Below are 20,965 nucleotides of genomic sequence, written 5' to 3' on the forward strand. Positions count from 1 at the left end.
TTGAACCACCAGGGACAATGTGGGAGCTCAGGAATGGCAGGGGAGTAAAGCTATGAGACATCAAACCTGGGCGTTCTTGCTGTGCATTACAGAGTGCTCATTTGCATAGGATTCTCAGGGGCTGCTACCGCTATCGGAAAACGCCAGCGAGAACCCTTTTGTGCCTTGGAGGCTGAACTAATTCACAAACTAGACTGGCTACAGCCAGCCTTACTCAAAACGGTATGCTTTTGAATATCTGCCCCTCAGTGGGAAAGAGCCGGATGCCCTTTTTTAATCTTGGTGGGATACTGGGTGGTGGTCGCCGATGTATAGCAAAATCTTCCTTTTACGTTGTCTTACTTTATTCAGCTGTTTCTCCTGATTCATTTTCCCCTGATTTGTATGTTCTTAATAGTAATGCTTGTTGTAAAGTGCCTTGGGTAGGTTGACATATTAAAGGTGACAATTATATATATATGTATGTATGTGTATATATATAATGGGATTACAGTCCTTTCTGAGCCAAATGTTAACCTATTCTTTTCAAAATAGAGGCCAAAAATTGAGATTTCATAGTTCCAAATTAGGAGAATATAATCCTTTCCTCTGTGTTACTCTTGGCTTCATCTGTTAGAGCATTGTAAGGTTTGACAATGGTATAAGAGACTCCTCTAGTGGCGAGAGGGAGAAATACAGAAGACAAAAGCTGTATTGATTTCCTGTTTGTACTTCATTTCAGCAGCATACCGTGGGAGCGGTTTACCCTGGGTACAAATAATAAGGGGGTGTACTGCCTAGAGAATTTAGAAACAATAATAAAATGAACTAAATCGGTCTGCTTTTTATTATCTCTGTGTGCTGGCAATGCTAAACAATGTTGGCAATAAAATTCTCCTCCCCAGTGCATTTTTTCTAGCAAAGAAAAGGTACCTGTACTGAAATGCCAAGCCATTCTTCAAGAGTGGGGCGATCGCTGAGGGACTCACCCCACAGTAGCCAAGGTTCTCTGTAACCAGCCACAGAATCCATGAGAAGGCAGCATTGAATGTGCAGAACCTAAGCTCTTTTATTAATACTTGGGGACCACGGGTCATTTTTACCAAGGTATGGAAAAGGGGATGGTACTTGGTACCCCTAAACCCCCCCCCCCCAAACCTATTCCTCCCCAAGAATCGGCAAACACCTAAAGTCCAACAGGACAAAAAACCCACAGGTTCAAAATCGCACAAAAAATAGTGGGGACGAACAATGAATACTCCACAAAGAATCACTGATATAAAAGATCTCATTTATAAAGGACATACACAAACTGTGGATCTGAAACAGAACTATGTTTTGGCAAATAAAAACAACTGCATCAGGGGTCACTAGTGTTGTAATCCACAGATAACAAGTCCTATGTTAATACAAGGCTGGGTCAAACAAACACAAAGAAAGTCGAGCGCAATCAAACACAAAGAAAGTCGAGCGCTGAAAAACTGTTAAAGCAGTTCAAGAATCAGCATTAAGCTGACTTTTTTCCTGGAAAATCTCGGTATGGTGAGTGACGATCAAGGAGAACGTTTTCACCAGGACATTCAGTTAATGGAGCGTCGCGACCAAGGTTTCTGGAATAAGTATGACGGCCGATTACTGCTGGATGTTGTGCCGTGACAATCCAGACACAACTCGCAAAAAGAAATCATACTCTAAGCATTTTTGAAGAAATATTGGTAGCTAAGTGGCACAGTCCAGTATAATTATGCTATGCCGTGTGCTTATTTGGCTTTAGACCGAAGATACTGCAACATTTCTTTAAGTTGATGCTGCAATTCTTAAAACCCTACGTGCAAAAATGCTCATAAACTAACATTAATCATAACTTTAAAAGTTTACGTGACTGGAAAAAAAAAACTAATAGCAGATCTCAAAACAGCATGAAAAACTGATTTAGAAAAATGTGCTGTGTTGTTAGATGGTTCCGAAAAAAAATTTGTTGTTGCCTCGTGTTATAGGCATATCCAGCACAGAACAAGCAAAAGCAGTAAAGAGGTAATTCTGTAAGGAGGGCCTGGGATCTCTGAAATAAAAAATGAGATTACTTTTATCCTAAATCAGATTGAACAATGGACCATTGAATTTAAATTGAAATTAAACACTGGGAAAAAAACCAGATTATTTTTGGCTAGTCCCAACGATAAAATTACGGATAAAGCTCTCTGTTTAAGAGGACAAGAATAATAATAATAATTTTATTCTTATATACTGCCATACCCAGCGAGTTCTAGGCGGTTTACATCAGTTAATTAAGATCCGCGATGACACGCAGATTTACAACATTTTATCAGAAATGCAAGCAGAATATCCAATAGCCTCGTCTCTTAAAATTTTAGGAGTCATACTCGACCATAACCCTGGGGGAGCATACTGATATGCTTGTAAAGAAATATTTCTTTGCATTATGGAAGTTGCGTTCCCTCAAAAAATACTTTGACCCTTCTTTCAAATTACTAGTTCAAGCATTAATTTTATCTATTCTTGACTATTGCAATGTAATCTATTTGGGAGCTTATAAAACCGTCTTAGTAAGATTAAGGGCTCCTTTTATCAAGCCGCGCTAGCGGGGTTAACACATGCGACTTTTCATCACGCGTTAACCCCCGCGCTGGCCTAAAAACTACCGCCTGCTCAAGAGAGGCGGTAGCGGCTAGCATGGCCAGCGGTTTAGCGCGCCGTATTACGGGCATTAAACCGCTAGGGCGGCTTGATAAAAGGAGCCCTAAGGCTAATCCAAAATACAGCGGTCCATTTTAATTTTCGGATTAAAAAAACAGGAACATGTCAGCCCTTAATACCTTCAGCTGCACTGGTTGCCAATGGAAGCTAGAGTACTTTCCAGCTTGTATTTGCTATAAGATGTTATTTTGATTAGCTCCGCTATATCTCCTCTCTCATTTTGAATGGTACCGTTCAAGTAGGCCTACTCGGCATACTGGTTTATTTACTATTCCTATTCCCAAAAATTGTCGTTTATAAAAAAATATTTTGATCGATCTTTGGCTTATCAAGCAGGTAACATTCAAGTATGGTTAGATGATCTGATTCAACAATCTGTATCTTATTACACCTTTAGAAAATTGGTTAAGACCTATTTGTTCAAAAAATTTGTTACTTGATTGATGACTACGTCATAGTTTCTTTTTGTATTTTTCACTATTGAAATATTGTACTGCTTTTATGTGTGCTTTGTATCATCACTGGAATGTCCAGTCCTTTTTATTCTGTGAACCGCCTGAACTTTTTGGGTGTTGGTATAGAAAAATAATAATTATTATTATTATTTATCTGTCGTCATGTTTCTATGAAAGTGTCAAGAACACACACAAATGACTAGAATACTAGCATATATGCCCGTCTCTGCGTTCATATGTATATAAATTGCTAATCTAGTTATGTGCCATTCTATGGTTTACTAATTCACTTACAGTATGTGCCCTTCTATAAAAGGGCACCCAAATGCAATGATAGTTTGAAGGTGGGCAGGCAATGCAGGATAGAGAATGGGCAAAGCACACAATTAACACCTGTCTGTAAGTTATAGAATGCTACAACATACAGTAGAGTTCTTACAAAGATGATAATATTTACTATTTTTGTGTACTTGGAGACAATAAATCAAGAACAATTATTTATGTTTCACCAAGTCCAATTTCTTCCCGGACCTCAGCGACACCACTCACTGCACAACAATAACTCATAGTGGTAAAGCTTCACGTGTCCTCTCGTCACAGGTTCATATTATATTTAGATACTATATTTATTTAAACTCAATTTATAACCAAGCTTATAGACATTTAAAGGGTTTCATTTATCATAAATGTTTTTCGGTACGACCTGGGAGGGCTAATCAAACATGTTTCGCCCGAAGCTTTTTCAAGGATCCTCCCCTTAAATCCTCCCCTTAAATCATGATTCACATGGCTGTATCAAAGCTATCTTTTATGTCCTATTAAGTTCTATATAAATTACTTTATTTTTCACTTTATTAAAAAAGTGCTTCTTACTAGTTCCGCAAATTGCCAGCTGACTCATTAAATTCTTTGTGTCAAGATGGCGGCGTCTTCCCGCTACTATTTAAACCTCATAAATCAGCTGATTCTGTGCCCACCAATCAAACTGCCTGATCAGATTAAAGACAGCCATTCTAACTCTGCATTCAATCCCCCTGGTTCCACCGTAGCTAATCTATAGATCCATCTATGTTCTTTTATATATAATACTTGTTCAACATACATTAGAATATTGATAGTACGCAGTAGATGGGAGGCAAAGGCCTTGGAACCACATACTGTTGGTGAGTACATGAGCAAATTTATGCCTCCAGAGGTGTTACCAAAGATCACCAAAGGAGCACTCACAACCAGGCTTTTCAGCGGCCTCCCGCCTGCCTCCAGAGTTCTCTTATAAAAGTTGCCAAAAAACACTTATTAGGCATTAGAGAATGACATGGGGGACACATTTTTCCCCGTCCCTGCAGGAACTCATTTTCCCATCTCATCCACACGAGTTCTTTTCCTGTCCCTGCCCCATTCCTGCAAGCTCCATCTTCATCTGCAGAAGCCTCAAACACTTTAAAATCATAATTGTTCGAGGCTTGTGTGGTTAAGGCTCAGCTTACATGAATGGGACGGGGCGGGAAAAATGACAGAGTGAAGCTTCCAGTGCAAGGCCCATGCGCAGTATTCTTAAGGTACACATAGACCTTTTATGTATACTGGAAGATATGCACATGCGTCTGATAGGGCAGAGTCAAATGGTTTAATTCCTTTTTTTGGTCTTTCACAGTGCAACTTTTGCTTTTTTAAATCAGGTGCTTTGGCTGATGCAGAGCTGCCAGGGGGGCAGACCTCCAAAGTGGATGTTTTAGGGCCCGCTTCCACCCATAACTCTACCCACCGCTTTTCCCAACCCTGCCCACAGCAGCACCAGCAGTAGCCTTTCCTTCCAGCGGCAGCAGAGATGACTTCCTAAAATGTCATTTCCTGATGCCACGGGATCAGCGACAGCAGGAGATAACATTTTAGGAAGGCCTCTCCTGCTGCTGTTAGGAGAGGCTCCTCAGCAGGAGTGCAGAAGATGAACTGCAAAAGAGGGAGACTTGGCAGGTCTGCTGATGGTAGTTGCTTGCGTTATGTATAGTATTGCCAGTGAGTGTTTTTGTTCTTCCGAAATACAATTATCATAGGATAGGAGCAACCACGACTTGTTTCAGTACTGGGGATTCTTTCTGCTTAGTACTGAAACAGTTAATTCCAACAAGTTTACAGTGGAATGTGATAACAGGTTGTGTGAAAGCGCTCTAGAAGAATGCAAGTTGTGTATAATTAATTCCGATGGGCTTTTGGCTAAATTTACGTAACAATTGTGTCCTTCTTAATACACAGGAGCATCTGATTGAGAATGAAGTAGCCATCCTACGTCAAGTTAAGCATCCTAATATAATCATGCTGGTAGAGGAGGTAGACACTCCAGCAGCACTTTATTTGGTGATGGAGTTAGTCAAGGTAAGATGATTTATTTACACAGATTGGTCTTGAGCAAGCAAGCAGTTGAGGCTTTGTTGCAGTTTGGATCTTTTTATCTTGCAAACATGGATTTCAGCTGTGATAGAAATTAAATCGGAAAAAAATAGAACCATTACAGATAGCGGATGATGAAATGCGTGTTTGTTTGTTGACTGTTGAGCCACGTTTTGAGTTAATTTGCACTATACAAGTTCATCCATCGCATTGATTAGCAATTCTATTCTATTTTAGTTTCACCGTGGTTACAATTGCCCATACATAGCTAAAAGAACTTTACAAATATAACTCTCAAATTTAATTATTTGTTGGGGTTTTTTTTAAATTTTATAATTTTAATTATAATGTGCCACAAAAAACATTTGCTCCATTTACATTAAGTAGATTGTGAGCCCGCCAGGACAGATAGGGAAAAATGCTTGAGTACCTGAATAAATTAATGTAAACCTTTCTGAGCTCCCTTGGTAGAACGGTATAGAAAATTGAATAAATTTAGTGTGCCAGAGCTAAAAAAAAGTTTGAGAGTCACTGAGATAAATCAAGATTGAAAGAATGAACTAATAGTGGTATTCCATAAAAGCCCATGTGAAAAGCTGCAACTTTCTTTGGTAGTCTAAGGACTGTACCAAGTTATCTGGCTCCCCTGATCTCTGTGCTGTACTCTCTGCTCCATTTGTTGGCCCCGCCCACTCAGTTACATCACCCTTTGTATATTCCTTCATGGACCCAGAGTGTGATGGCTGTAGTTGGAATTGGTGTGTGGTTGGAGATCTGAGAGGCATTTGCTCATTGTGTATTTGTTGGGGGGGGTTGAGTAGGTATCAGAATATTTTGAGGTAGATGTATTTTTCTTGGGGGTATGAAGTTTTTGAGAAATAGGCTGAGAAGAGACAGATCAGGGGTAATATGACAGAGGTCTATAAAATACTGAGTGGCATGGAAAGAGTAGATGTGAATTGCTTGTTCACACTTTCCAAAAATACTAGGACTAGGAAGCATGTAACTCCTCAAAGTACATTTCCCTCCCCCCCCCCCCCCCCCCACCCACCCATCCTCCCTGGATGTGTAAAGAAATATAATGAAAAGGGAAGAAACATGACCCTTACTGTAATGCAACAAAAGTAGTCAATGGACTCCATACATCATTAAAGGACTTACTAGTCCCCAAACATTCCGCCATCATTCTTTCATACTTATATGTGGTACACACATTTACCCACCAAAAAGTGTAATTAATCCTGTCATGGTTCTTCCAATTATGTGTGATCAGTTGAACAGCTATTCCTGTCATGATCAGGAAAAGGCGACTTTTATACTTATCTAAAGTAGGTTTAACATGTAGTAACGTACCACAAATTACAGCTTCATAGAATAAAGGAATAGAAGCTTCAAGAATGAGATTAATTTGTCCCCAGATTGACTTCTAGAAACAAAAATATAACAGATGATCCAAAGTCCCTATATTAATATGACAATGCCAATTAATTATAATATTGAAATCACATCATATGGTTTATTGTATTAATAATTAAGATGAGGATGGGAGTAAATGACTGTTTAATGTAATAATTGTATAGTTATTAGTGCGTTCTATGCAGTATTTTATGATTTAACAATTGTATTGCACTATCAAAGTTTGAAAATCAATAAAGATTTAAACAAAAAAAAGGACTAGGAGGCATGTGATGAAGCTACTAAGTAGTAAATTTAAAATGAACTGGAGAAAATATTTCTTCACACAACATGTAATTAAACTCTGGAATTTGTTGCTGGAGAATGTGGTGAAATCAGTTAGCTTAGCGGGGTTTAAGAAAGGCTTGGATAATTTCCTTAAAGGAGAAGTCCATAGGCCATTATTGAGATGGCTTGGGGAAATCCACTGCTTATTCCTAGGATAAACAGCTTAAAATCTGTTTTATTACTTGGGATCTAGCTAGGTACCTGGGACCTGGGCTGGTCACTGTTGGAAAAAGGATTCTGGGTTTGATGGACCTTTGGTCTGTCCCAGTATGGCAATTCTTATGAGTTTATAGTTGGAGTTTAGAGCAGCCTTTCTTTTCCATGTATTGTGTATAATTGGTGAATTGTTAATTTTGAATACAAGTAGGTTTGTTTGAATCTTTGTACCAGGGCATTGCAGGTGTTCTGAATGTAGGTGACAGTTGGGAGTCTCGGTGAAGATTACTGGCTTATTCTCATAGTTAAAGGGTCAAACTTGTGGCAATACCTGGGGATCTATTCACAGGGTGAAGGTAGGGGAGGGACATTAGGGTGGGCAGACTAGATGGGCCGTGGCCCTTATCTGCCGTCTATTTCTTTTTTTTTTCTTTTTAAATTAAATAAATTTTTATTGAGTATTTTGAAAAATACAAGGAGCAAGTCAAATACATAAGAATAAGATAACGTTTTGTATATATATATGATCTATAAATATAAAATTAATTATAAAGGACCACAGTATTAAGAAAAGCTCAGAGTAACGGAGTTGTTTGTGAAGACTGTATGAGAAAAAGATGAAAGAAGACAGAGTAAAAATAAAAAGAGAAAGGAAAGAAAGAGGAAAGGTGGAGAAAAGGAAGGGAAGACAGGAGTGTCTACAAAGCAGAGCGTACATATGAATCTAAAAATGACCAGGGTGATTTCTTGCTTTTTAAATTCATGGAGATTCGGAGTGTGATTTTACTCTCATATGCATATGATTCAAGTCTATGATACATACATAGTGAGTTCCACCAAAACATATAATCTAATAACGAAAATGATTTCCAATTTTTCAGAATGTGCATGAGAGCAGTCACAATCATGCACATTAGGAGGACATTTTGATTGCGGGAAGCAGGGATGTTGAGATCGAAGGATTATAATGTCCATAGAAATTTCTTCTGAGCAGTTAGTGATAGATTGTATGGTATTCCAAATTTGGGTCCAAAAAGATCGGACTAAAGTACAATGAAAAAACATATGATCAAGAGTTCCCTCTTCTTTCAAGCAGTTCCAGCAAATAGAGTCAAGTTTTAAGTTGGCTTTCCACATGTGAAATGGGGTCCATATTGCATTCCACATAATAAAGAACATTGATTGTGAAACTCTAGAAGATAGAAGTGGGCGGTTTGTTGAAGACCAAAAGAGTTCCCAATCAATGTCAGATAGCGGAGTATATTATCCCAGTGTTTCATAGATTGATATGAAAAAGTGAATAAATGATCTCTCAGAATATTATAGAAAAAAGATATAGCTTTTCCTTTTGATAGAGACCATAAAGACCAATGGTAGATAGTGTTTTTGGAAGACATGAAGTCATACCGTATATGCACAGAAGACAGCACTTCAATAAGTGAGATCCACTGTGAATAGGCAGAGGAAGGCAACAGGTATTTGGAGCAGAGTATCAAAAGGAATTGACATAGTGAGAGTAGACAATTGATGAGCAAACCATATACCTGCTCGCTGCCACCATTTCCATGAAAGGGATTTGCCATGGTTTTGGATTTTGGGATTATTCCAAAAAGACATGAGTGGGCTTACACTAATTGAGATCTCAGCTATATTATCTAAATGATGGAGAGCATGCTGCGTTGAATTCAACAGAGAATACTTTCTCAAATGTCTAGGTATTGATATCGTTAGTAAGCAGGAGATGTGTAGAGGTTTGCATAGAAAACACTCCATTTCAAACCAAGTAGGAGGGTCTTGAGAAAAGGAGTCATTAACCCACTAGGCTCCATATTTAGCTAATGAAGCAATATAATAATGATAGAAATCCGGGAAGTTAAGACCACCGTTAATTTTAGAGGCCTTCAGCTTGGCTAGAGCAATTCGAGGTTTTTTCTTGTTCCATATAAATTCAGATAGCTTCCTATTTAGCCAATGGAAAAATGATTTCTGGCATAAAAGAGGAAGCATAGAGAGAATGTAATTAATTTGAGGTGCTAGGGTCATTTTGATGGATGCTATCCTACCCCACCAAGACAAATAAAGTCCATGATAAAGGAAAAAGAATTAGAAAACTCTATTAAAACATTAGAAATACAACATATGTCTAATCACTTACATGACCCAAACATTCTCCAAAATATCCAAAAACTTAAATATGAATATAATACCTTAGTTTCATGCACAGCCAGATGGGATATCTTCATCTCCAAATCTGGCCATTATATGGGAGATAATCTTATGGGTCGCCCCTTGGCCAGATACCTTAAAATTAAATCCAAAAGATTACATATCACATCTATCCAAAATTCATTAGGACAATTAGTCAAAACCAGATCTTTAATTTCTTCTCAATTTGAAAATTTTTATGCTTCATTATACCAATCTGAATTTGCGGCTTCTGAATCAAATATAGACTCCTTTCTTTCCTCCTTATCTCATCCGACCATATCGGACTCTCTTAAATTGGAACTAGATTCTCCGATAACCATAACAGAAATAGAAGCTGCCATATCTTCCCTACCGACTGGGAAAGCTCCTGGTCCGGACGGTTTCACTAACGAATTTTTTAAACAATTCCGAAACATTTTAGCTCCTCATCTCCTTACATACTATGATTTCCTCCATTCCACTCCAGATAAACAATTTAATTTCACTGAAGCCACCATTGTAGTAATTCCTAAGCCTGACAGAGACGCCACTTTGGTCAAAAACTTCCGTCCTATCTCTCTCCTTAATTTAGATTTCAAAATAATGGCAAAATTACTTGCATTAAGACTTACCAAAGTGATTCCACATCTTATACATAAGGATCAAACAGGGTTTATCAAACAAAGATATATAGGAGATAACCTGCGCCTCTTTCACCATATTAATGCTCACGCTAAAACTTTGACAGACCCAATAATAGGCCTAGCTATAGACGCTGAAAAAGCCTTTGATCGAGTGGAGTGGCCTTTTCTTTTCTGTGTCTTGAAATGGTATAACTTTGGCTCATTTTTCACGAAATGGATAGAAACATTATATCACTGTCCCACCGCTCGTATTCTAATTAACAATTCTCTATCCAATAAATTTCCCCTTCACAGAGGCACTAGACAGGGATGTCCTCTCTCACCACTACTGTTCAATTTAGTGTTGGAGCCTCTTCTCTCTGCTATTTGACAAAACCCCTTAATTAACGGTATTCCCTCCTCTGATCGAAACTTTAAATTAGCAGCCTATGCTGATGATGTCTTAATTTTTCTTAGGAACCCTCAATCTTCTCTTCCTCATCTTATACATATCATCAAACAATACTCCTGATTTTCCGGATATTCTGTCAATTGGGAGAAATCAGAAATCTTTCCTCTGAATAATAACATTCTTCAATCAGATTTGGCTAACTTTCCATTCACATGGTCTAATGAAGCTGTGAAATACTTGGGGATTTTAATACACAAGGATACGGTCCTCGCTCAAGATCTTAATATATCTAAAATCAAAAATTTAATTCTTAACACTACATCTCGGCTGCTGTCTATTTCTATGTTTCTGTTCATTAAAATTAGTGAGATCTGTATGAAATACTATTTTTGAGCTTATTAATGATATTTCTGCTGACATCTCTTGCTTTGTGGAATCTTAATTTTGTTGAATGAGAGAAGCGTCAGAGGCTAAGGCTCAGTAGAAACTTGGTCAGAGTATTGGTTTTTTAAAAAAGCTACTTTGGGACATTTTGAGGTTATAGCACAGTCTGAATCTGGTGTGAGGGTTTGGTCATTCTTATATGTTCAATTGTTGATCCTTTTGTCTTTATGGAATGCTTCGTGTTGGCTGGTTTTAATTTTGGCACCACTGTGATTCTTACTCTTCATGCAGACCATTTGGATGATATGGATATGGAAATGTATGTTGGTGCTATGACGTGCTTGGGTTCCAGCAGTTCCTTCTTGGTCCATCGTATTTGGCAGGGCATATTCCAGACTTGCGAGTTGCTCCTGCTGTTGGGAAGGTGATGTGTTAATTCATATCTACAAGATGATTTAGAGAAATGTGAGAAATCGGTAATCCAAACTGATTGCATTCTGGTCTGCCATGATTAACTGATTATATATTTTAGTCCGTTCTTTCTTTTTTTGTGTGTGTGTTGTATAAGGCATGTCCTGGGGGAGCCCCAGCTAGTCAGATTGAAAGGATAGAAACATAGAAATATGATGGCAGATAAAGGCCAAATGGCCCATCCAGTCCGCAGCATCCACTCTCTCCTCCTCTCCCTGACATATCTCACATGCCTGCCCATGCTTTCTTGAAATCAGACACAGTCCACCACCTCCACTGGGAGACTATTCCATGCATCTACCACCCTTTCCGTAAAAAAAAGTATTTCCTTAGATTACTCTTGAGTCTCTCGCCTCTTAACTTCATCCTATGCCCTCTCATTCCAGAGTTTCCATACAAATGAAAGAGACTTGCCTCGTGCGCATTTACATCACGTAGGTATTTAAACATCTCTATCATTTCTCCCCTCTCCCGCCTTTTCTCCAAAGTATACATATTAAGATCTTTAATTCTGTCTCCATATGCCTTATGATGAAGACCACTGATCATTTTAGTAGCCTTCTTCTGGACTGATTCCATCCTGTTTATATCTTTTTGAAGGTGCGGCCTCCAGAATTGTACACAGTGTTCTAAATGGGATCTTTCCAGAGTCTTGTACAGGGGCATCAATACCTCCTTTTTCCTACTGGCCAAACCTCTCCCTATGCACCCTAGCATCCTTCTAGCTTTTGCAGTTGCCTTTTCAACCTGTTTGGCTACCTGAAGATCATCACATACCATCACACCCAAGTCCTGCTCCTTTGTCATGCACAAGCTGTACCATTTCCTCAGGTTTCTGTAGCCCAAATGCATAACTTTGTATTTTTTAGCATTAAATCTTAGCTGCCAAATTTCAGACCATTCCTCAGACTTCCCTTGGTCCTTCCTCATGTTTTCCATACCATCATGAGTGTCTACTCTATTGCAGATTTTGGTATCATCCGCAAAGAGGTAAATCTCACCCGACTTCCCTTCAGTAAAATCGCTTACAAAAAAATATCCACAATAAGTATTCAAGAAATAGATTTGCATGTGCTGCCTCCACTGCATTCAAATTTTTTTGTCATGCATATTCATTTGTAGATATCCTGAAACCTGACTGGCTGGAGGTTCGCTAGTTGCTGTGAACTATTGTGTTGATAAAGTGGATCTGAAGTGGTTTTCACATGCCCACTCTGTGCTGCTTGTCATAACATTTCAGATTATTCACAATGATTAGAAAGGTTGAGAAAATGGCACATTTTGTGTTGACACTACATCTGCTGTCGATGCTTCACCTCTGCATGTGTAATGTTTGGTAATGGGAGATGCTAAATAACAGTTTTGCTAGTTATTATTGAAACTGGAGTAGCTGAAGAAAATCTTGAAGTGAATCATCTTTAGTGTTCTGCCAGGAAGGGATCTGAATTTACGAGTCCACACCTTTAGCTGTAGCTCAAAAGTGAGTTACATCCAAGTATTCTCCTGTCCTTGGAAGGCTTATAAGTTTGTATAAGAGGCAGTGGAGGGTTGTATGACTTGCCCAAGGTCACAAGGAGCCATGCTGAGGCTGTTATAGGGGAAAAAACACTCTCCAGGGATTCAAGACAAAGTTAGACAAGTTCTTGCTAAACCAGAATGTACGCAGGTAAGGCTAGACTCAGTTAGGGCACTGGTCTTTGACCTAAGGGTCACCGCTTGAGCGGACTGCTGAGCACGATGGACCACTGGTCTGACCCAGCAGCGGCAATACTTATGTTCTTGTGAACCTTGCGTTCCTTGGTTTTCAGCCCATGCTGTAACCCAGGGTTTGGCAACCTGCGACTCATAAGCCACAAACAACTCTTCTCTTGCTTCAATGGGTTAGTAGCAGTGGTTCTTACAGCTGCCTGCCGCTAACTCGGAAGCTTCTCCTCTACCAAGTCCCACCCTCTGTCAGAACTTCCTGTTTCTGCCCGGGTGGGACACAACAGAGGAGAGGCTTTTGGGTTAGCAGCAGGCCGCTGTAGGAATCGCCGCTGATCCGTTGAAGCAAGATAAGAGCATAATATTTATGAGGGGGTGGGAGGAAGGAAATATGTTGCAGGAGGGATGAGAGTGGTGAGAAAGGGAGAAATAGACGTAAGGGTGAAGAAGAAGGAGAGATGGAGATGATCCATGGGAAGAGAGGGAGGCATACACATAGGGGTTGAGGGGAGAGAGAGATGGTACGTGGGGAGAGAGGGAGAAATGGGCATGAAACAACTCTGTGAAGAAATACAGTGTCAAAAGTCTCATTAAATTGTTTTTCTTTGTTTTCTGCAAGTACTTGAAGTTTTGTTTCTGTGCTAAATGCATATATACCCATATCGCATTAAAAAATTGTATCTCAAACCCCCTTCTCTACCCATTGCGGGTCTTTGTAAATCTTGGATCAAACATTTTAGGATAAAATGGCTCCTTGCTTCAAAAAGTTTGTTGACTCTGGCTCTAGCCATTAGGCTACCTCTCCAGACACAATAGGATTGAGAACTGAAAAGATATTGATGAGCATAGTGGCGTTATTAACAAAATTGGCCATCTATATGCAAAATCTATGGGTACTTTTATGGGCTGTTGGAGTTATACCATAATCGAAACAAAAATATACTGATACTCTTTTCTTTGAGCTTTTTGCCCAACCAAAACTTACCCAACTGAGACCCCCAATTGTCTCCATAGATGATTTTATTTTTCAGCACAACATATGCATAGTTTTGCATTGTTCACTCTTTTGACCTCTCCCTGTTCCTGGGACTTGAACTCTATAGATATGTATTCTTCTTGCAAAGCCTGGGGATCAGTGGTAACCCCCAATGACCCTAGATGTAGCCCCCCCCCCCCCGGGACTTTCTCTAGTACTTAGTCTTTACCCCTCCATCCATGTGTCCACTTGACTGCTTACTTACTTTTCCCTGAGTGCACAAGTTAAAAGTTTGAATTTTAGGCACCACAGCGCCACCCATCACGCCTGAGGCAGGTCTCCAACTGGAGGCCGAAATATGGACCGTGTTGGGTCACTAAAAACTAAGGACTTTATATTTATGTATTTATATATGTGTTCAGTTTTTAATTAAGCTTACATTAATAAATTTGTTGATTCCAATGTTGATGTCTGCTCCCCACATGTTTTTCTTTTTTTGCTCTGTTTTACGTGGGTTTGGTTTCCCTGGTTTTTGTGGTTTGTTTGTCTAGTGACAGCAGTAGCTTTAAGATTGAGTTTGCCCGTGGTTTAGCATCCCAGTACCTATCGTGCAAGTCTTTACCAGACTACGTGCTGTAAAATTGTAAGGTCAAACTAATTTCTCTAATCTGTGATCTCTTGCTTTAGGGGGGCGATCTTTTTGATGCCATCACCTCCTCAACAAAATACACAGAGAGAGACGCCGGCGCAATGGTGTACAATCTGGCCAGCGCACTCGGGTACCTTCACAGCCTCAGCATTGTGCACAGAGACATCAAACCCGAGAATCTCCTGGTATGTCCTTGACATTTTTTTTAATCGCATCTTTAGTTGGAAATGAAAGAAAATAAAATAAATTACAGCAGACCCTCAATATTCGCGGGGGTTAGGGGCAGAGCCAGCCCGCGAATAGGGAAAAATCACGAATAATTTTTTGGGCCGACTCTGACCTACCCCCGCCTCCCTCCTGCGTCCTCGACCTCACCTGATGGTCTATCGGTGACGTGGGGCAGGAGCGATCTTCCTATGCTCCTGCCCTGTGCAGAGCCGTCATCAAAATGGCTGCCGTGAGTTTCCGTTGTGGTCTCGAGACTTCAACAGGAACTCACGGCAGCCATTTTAATGACGTCTCTGCACAGGGCAGGAGCATAGGAAGATTGCTCCTGTTCTGCCCCGCATCACCGCTGGACCACCAGGTAAGGTCTGTGGGATGTCTGGGTCAGCGTTTCTCCATTAAAAAAACAAGGGGCAAAGAAATTCGCAAATAACCGAATTCGTGAGTGGGGAAACCGCGAATCGAGAGGGGGAGCTGTACTTGAAGCTTGATTTTTCAACTTACATTCATTAATATATAAATTCTCCTGTATACATACACACATAACTTCCTATAAACACATTGCATTACATTTCTAAATCATGAATTCAAATCCTGAGATTACCAATTTTGATCTCTTAAAAATGCAAATAACACTTTAATTTTGTTCCATCGATGTCCATTCCTCTTCTCAGATAACCTTCAAATGCCGATCATCAGGACATAGATTTGTCAAATACTGTCGGAATTTTCTTGATGAAATCCAGTTTCTTACAGTTGCATAGGAAATTTTATATATTAATGAATGTAAATTGAAAAATCAAGCTTCTGGTTTATTTAAATTGGTGGAAGCTTATTATTCAAAATAATCCCAAGTGTGAATTTATTTTGGTGGAAACGAAAAAAAGCCAAGTTGAATTACTGCAGTTCAAAATAGCTGAATAATAATAATAACAGTTTATATACCGCAGGACCATGAAGTTCTATGCGGTTTACAATGATTAGAAATGTTACAGATTGAATGAATAAACAAAGTACAGATTTAGCGACAGGTGGTTCTTGCGCTTGGTTGTTAAGGACTAAGATTGAATAGGTTGGTTTCCTAAGTATTTCAGGAATAGATGTGTTTTCAGGCGTTTTCTGAATTCTCCATAGGTAGTAGGCACAAGCAATTGTTCAAGGTCTTTATCCCATAGTGCTGCTTGATGTGCGAGAAGATGTTGATGATGGCTTTTAAATTTACAACCTCTAACCGGTGGAGAAACAAAGTTCAGGTGTGAGCTTCGCTTGTGTCTGTTGGTTGAGAAAGAGAAAAGGACTTATGTATTTAGGGGCTAAGCCATAGAGTACCTTGAAGCAAAAACAACCAAACTTGAATTTCACACGTGCCTCCATCAGTAGCCAGTGTAAAAAGTCGATAAGAAGGTGTCACATGATCAAACTTCTTCAGTCCACAAAGTAGTCTAACCGCTGTATTTTGTACTAGTTGCAATCGCCGCATATTCTTCTGGGGGAGTGCCAAGTAGGCGATGTTACAATAATCGAGTTGACTCAGAATAAGGGATTGTACTAGAATTCGAAATGATGAGGCATCGAAGTAAGCTCTGATGGACCGAAGTTTCCAGAGGGTGTGTGAGATTTTTCTGATCTTTCATGGTCTTTCATGGTCAGGTTCTGGTCCAGTGTTACACCCAATATCTTCATTGTGGGTTGAATTGGATAACTAAGGTTGTTGATGCACATTGGTGCTTTAGTGTCGAGTGGGTATGGCGCTGCTATGAAAAATTTTGTTTTCTCTGATATAATGGATTCCAATGCTCACACATTTCTTTGACTTTGAGCAATAAAGATTTTTCATTTACTGTCATTGTGTCTTCCAAAGTTCTCTGAATCATAATACCCAAATATTTTATACCCTTTTCCTTCCAAAGGAAAGGGAATAAATGAAATAATCCTTATGTACAATGCACATTTAACAGAAGAACTTCCGATTTACTCCAATTAATTTTGTATCCAGAGAATTTACCAAACCTATCAATCAATTCCAGTAAATGCGGCATAATGGATTCAGGATTTTTCAAATGAAGCAAGATATCATCTGCATATTTCTGACCTGCATAAGGAATCCCCTGTATCTCCTCTGCCTGCTGTATAGCTAACAACAAGGGTTCCAGAACAATATCAAAAAGCAAAGGAGATAAGGGACATCCTTGTCTAACTCCTCTCCCCAGACAAAAACGGTGAGAAAATGTATCATTAATATATAGCCTGGCATAAGGGGAACTATACAAGGTTTGAATCATTTGAATAAATCCAGATCCTATACCAAACCAGTCTGTTGCTTGATACATGAAAGTCCATTCCACCCAATCAAAGGCCTTCTGTGCTTCTAGTGGATCGTCCATTGTTTTTGCTAAATTTAACATATGTAAAGCTAATCTGGTATTATTTGAGTAATGTCTCTGAGCAACGAACCCTGTTGTATTCTAATAGGTGAAATAGGTACCTAAATTATGAGGCATATATCACCAGCCATTGAGTTGGAGTAAATGCTTGAGAATTATTGCTGGACTAGGGGACATGCAATGCGATGAAGCTACTAAGTAGTAGATTTAAAACAAACCGGAGAAAATATTTTTTTCACACAACGTGCAATTAAACTCTGGAATTTGTTGTTGGAGAATTTGGTGAATTTAAAAAAGGTTTGGATAATTTCCTAAATGAGAAATCCATAGGCTAATTATTGAGATGGCTTGGGGAAAATCCACTGCTTATTCCTAGGATAAGCAGTATAGAATCTGTGCATAGCTTCCTAAGGGGAGTACTTTGAAGGTGACCATAGTGTCAACGTATGTTGACACCTATTTTATAATGGGAACAAGGGAAGGAAGAGAGAGACAAAGAAAAAAACCCAGACAGACAGACATCTCTAGCACCCGTTAATGTAAAGGGCTTAAAGACTAGTTTATTATAAATGTCCATAAAACACATCAATCTATGTTAAAGTCTTTGTGAATATAGCAAAGTACCAAACTGGTAGTTACACAATGTATTGCTTTTATATGCAATATTTGATATTTTGACTTTTATATGGTCTATGTTATTTTTGGTCTTCATTGGTTGCAAGTTCACCTTGGAATTCAGTTCAAGTGTGCTACCATAGTGTTCAAAATTTTGAATGGAGCGTTTCTGCCTTTGATTCCTACCGTGTTTCCCCGAAAATAAGTCCTACCTTGAAAATAGCTGTGGAGGGGCATAATCGAAAGAGACGTCTAAGTCCATATACGTCCATCTCGCAAGTCGTCCAAAGTTAAAAAGAGCCTAAGACACATTTTCGAAAGATACATCCAACTTTTTTTTACTTTCGAAAATCGTCTAATTATACGTCCTGCCAATTTGATCGTCCAAGCCACTAAATCGTCCATCTTTATACCACATTTCTGTCCAACTTTCCGTCCAAGTCCAAAACACCTAGAACAAGCCCTGTTGGACGTGGGAGGGGTCTGCAAAGTGATGGACAGCACACCTAAATAGTGGTGTACCTTACAGGGCACTGCTGTGAACTTCACAAAAAGGGTGCCATGGCTTCTCCTCACTACAGCTCCCTTATAAGTGACGGTGAGCCCCCCCAAACCACCTCCAGAATCCCCTAGACCCACTTATCTACCACCCCAATAGCCCTTATGGCTGCAGGAGCCACTTATATGCCAGTAAAAAAGGGTTTTGGGGGTGTATAGGGGAGTGCACATGTTTAAGTATCAATGCAGTGATTACAGGGGCTTATGGGCATGGGTCCTCCTCTCTATGGGTCCCTAACCCACCTCCAAGATGACTTAAGCTGCCTCTGTGCTGGATGACTAGGCTTTCCTATGCCCGGCTGCCAGGTGATGATGGTCTGGAGGCTGAAATTTAAAGTTGTGAATGGGTGGGGGAGGGTTGTTGATCACTGGGGTAGTGTGTGGGGATCTGTGTTATGTGTTTGCAGTGCTTATCTGGTGAGTTTAGGTGGGTTTTTGTGACTTAGACCATATTTTACATGGTAAGTCACAACATCCAAGTTCCGTCTAGGCTCTGTTGTTAAACTTTCAGTTATACAGGCTGTACGACTAAGTCTAAGCCGGCTCACGTCCCGCCCAACTCCTGCCCTTGACACGCCTCCCGAAACGCCCCGTTTAGCTTTGGATGTTGAGCGGCTCTATGAAGGCCTAGGTCGTTTAAAAATACATCCAAAACTCGTTTTTATTTTCGGCGCTTGGACGTTTTTGAGAAATGTTTGTCCAAGTGCCGACTTAGGCCAGTTTTGGGACGTTTTTCTCTTTTGATTATGAGCCCCATAGTGTCAACGTACTTTGAGATAGTATTGTCCCAGAACCAGCTCCAATATTGAGCAGATGCCCATGTTCAAATTTATTACCTTCTCTGAAGAAGGTGTGAGTGACAACATGTATTCTTTGCATGTCAATCCCCCCCAAATATTTATTTATAGAGATACCACTTATAGCCTAAGTGGTTCACATTCAGGTACTCAAACATTTTTCCCTATCTGTCCCAGTGGGCCCACACTCTTATCTAATGTACCAGGAACAATGACTTGCCCAGGATCACAAGGAGCAGCAAGGGGTTTGAACTTAATAATAAATAATAACTTTATTTTTGTGTACCACAGTACCATGGCAGTTCAGAGCGGTTAACAGAGGAAGAGACTGTACATTTATAGCGATGTTACGTATAAGACAGTAATGTTGTGTACAAGATAATAGTGTTACAAAGAGGACATTCAGTTGAACTTGGAGTTCAGTTTAATTTGGGCGTTCAGATTAACTTAACAAGTCGGGAGAAGTCGGGTAAATCCGGAGGCATATCAGAGATCAAGACAGGGATGCAAGGTAGGATGAGTCAGAGAAATTTATCAAAGAGATAGGTTTTGATTGATTTCTTAAAAGTTTGGTAGGAGGGTGAATTAGAGATGAGGATGGTTAGGTATTTATTCCATTTGCCTGTTTGGAATGCTAGAGATCTATCAAGGAATCTCTTGTAGATACAGCCCTTTAGGGATGGGAAAGCAAACAGATAGGCATTTCGTGTTCGAGTGGGGCCTGAAAGTTCAAAGTGTTCCAACAGGTAGATTGGGGAAGAGCCTGTTAAGGTTTTGAAGCAAAGGCAAGCAAATTTGAAGATGATCCTTGCCTCCATCGGCAGCCAGTGCAGTTTTTTGTAATAAGGGCTTACATGATCAGATTTTTTTGAGATCATAAATGAGGCAAACGGTAGCATTTTGTATAATTCTCAGGCGTTTGATGGTTTTCTTAAAGGATCCTAGGAATATAATGTTGCAATAGTCTAAGATGCTTAAGATTAGTGATTGGGCCAACAGTCGAAAGGAGCGGAAGTCAAAGTAGAGTTTGAGAGTACAAAAGCATTTTTTAACCTGAGCACTACCGTATTTTCACGTAGATAATGCGCACCCGTGTAAAACGCGCACACGGGTATAGTGCGCGGAAAACACAAATTTATGTACAGAAATTTTTATATACCGCGCACACCCGTATACCGCGCATGCTGCCCGACTCTCCCGTCGCCGCCCGACTCTCCTTTCGCCCGCCCCGACTCTCCTCTGGCCACCCCGACTCTCCTCTCCCCCTTGAAGTCCTGTCCCCACCCTGAAAGCCTGATGCCCCACCCCGACGTTCGATTCACCCCCCCCCCGAAGGACCGCTCGCACCCCCCCCGAAGGACCGCTCGCACGCACACCCACCCGCACCCACACCCCCACCCTGAAGGACCGCTCACACCCCCACAGCCTCCCGACCCCCCCCCATCATCTAGAAGCTTCTACCGGTGTCCTGCTGCTTTCTCTTGGCGGTCCCGGCCCTTCCGTGAGCCCTGTGCCACTTCCTCTTCCAGCGGTTCGCCCTT

The 20,965-nt window shown here is 40.1% G+C and overlaps 1 protein-coding gene across 3 annotated transcripts in view; it reads left to right on the top strand.

Moving 5' to 3' along the window:
• The window catches only part of DCLK2 (doublecortin like kinase 2), a 330,587-nt gene that overhangs the window by 237,648 nt on the left and 71,974 nt on the right, over positions 1–20,965 (top strand). For all 3 annotated transcript variants that reach the window (XR_004539097.1, XM_033940515.1, XM_033940524.1), the window contains 2 exons: positions 5,406–5,525; positions 14,884–15,030. Coding sequence is in view for 2 of the 3 variants with exons in the window: in XM_033940515.1 (XP_033796406.1) it covers positions 5,406–5,525; positions 14,884–15,030 (267 nt within the window). In the remaining variant the exon portion in view is untranslated. The remainder of the gene's footprint in view (positions 1–5,405; positions 5,526–14,883; positions 15,031–20,965) is intronic.

This window comes from Geotrypetes seraphini, chromosome 1 (genome assembly GCF_902459505.1).
Source record: "Geotrypetes seraphini chromosome 1, aGeoSer1.1, whole genome shotgun sequence".
Classification (NCBI taxonomy): Eukaryota; Metazoa; Chordata; class Amphibia; order Gymnophiona; family Dermophiidae; genus Geotrypetes; species Geotrypetes seraphini.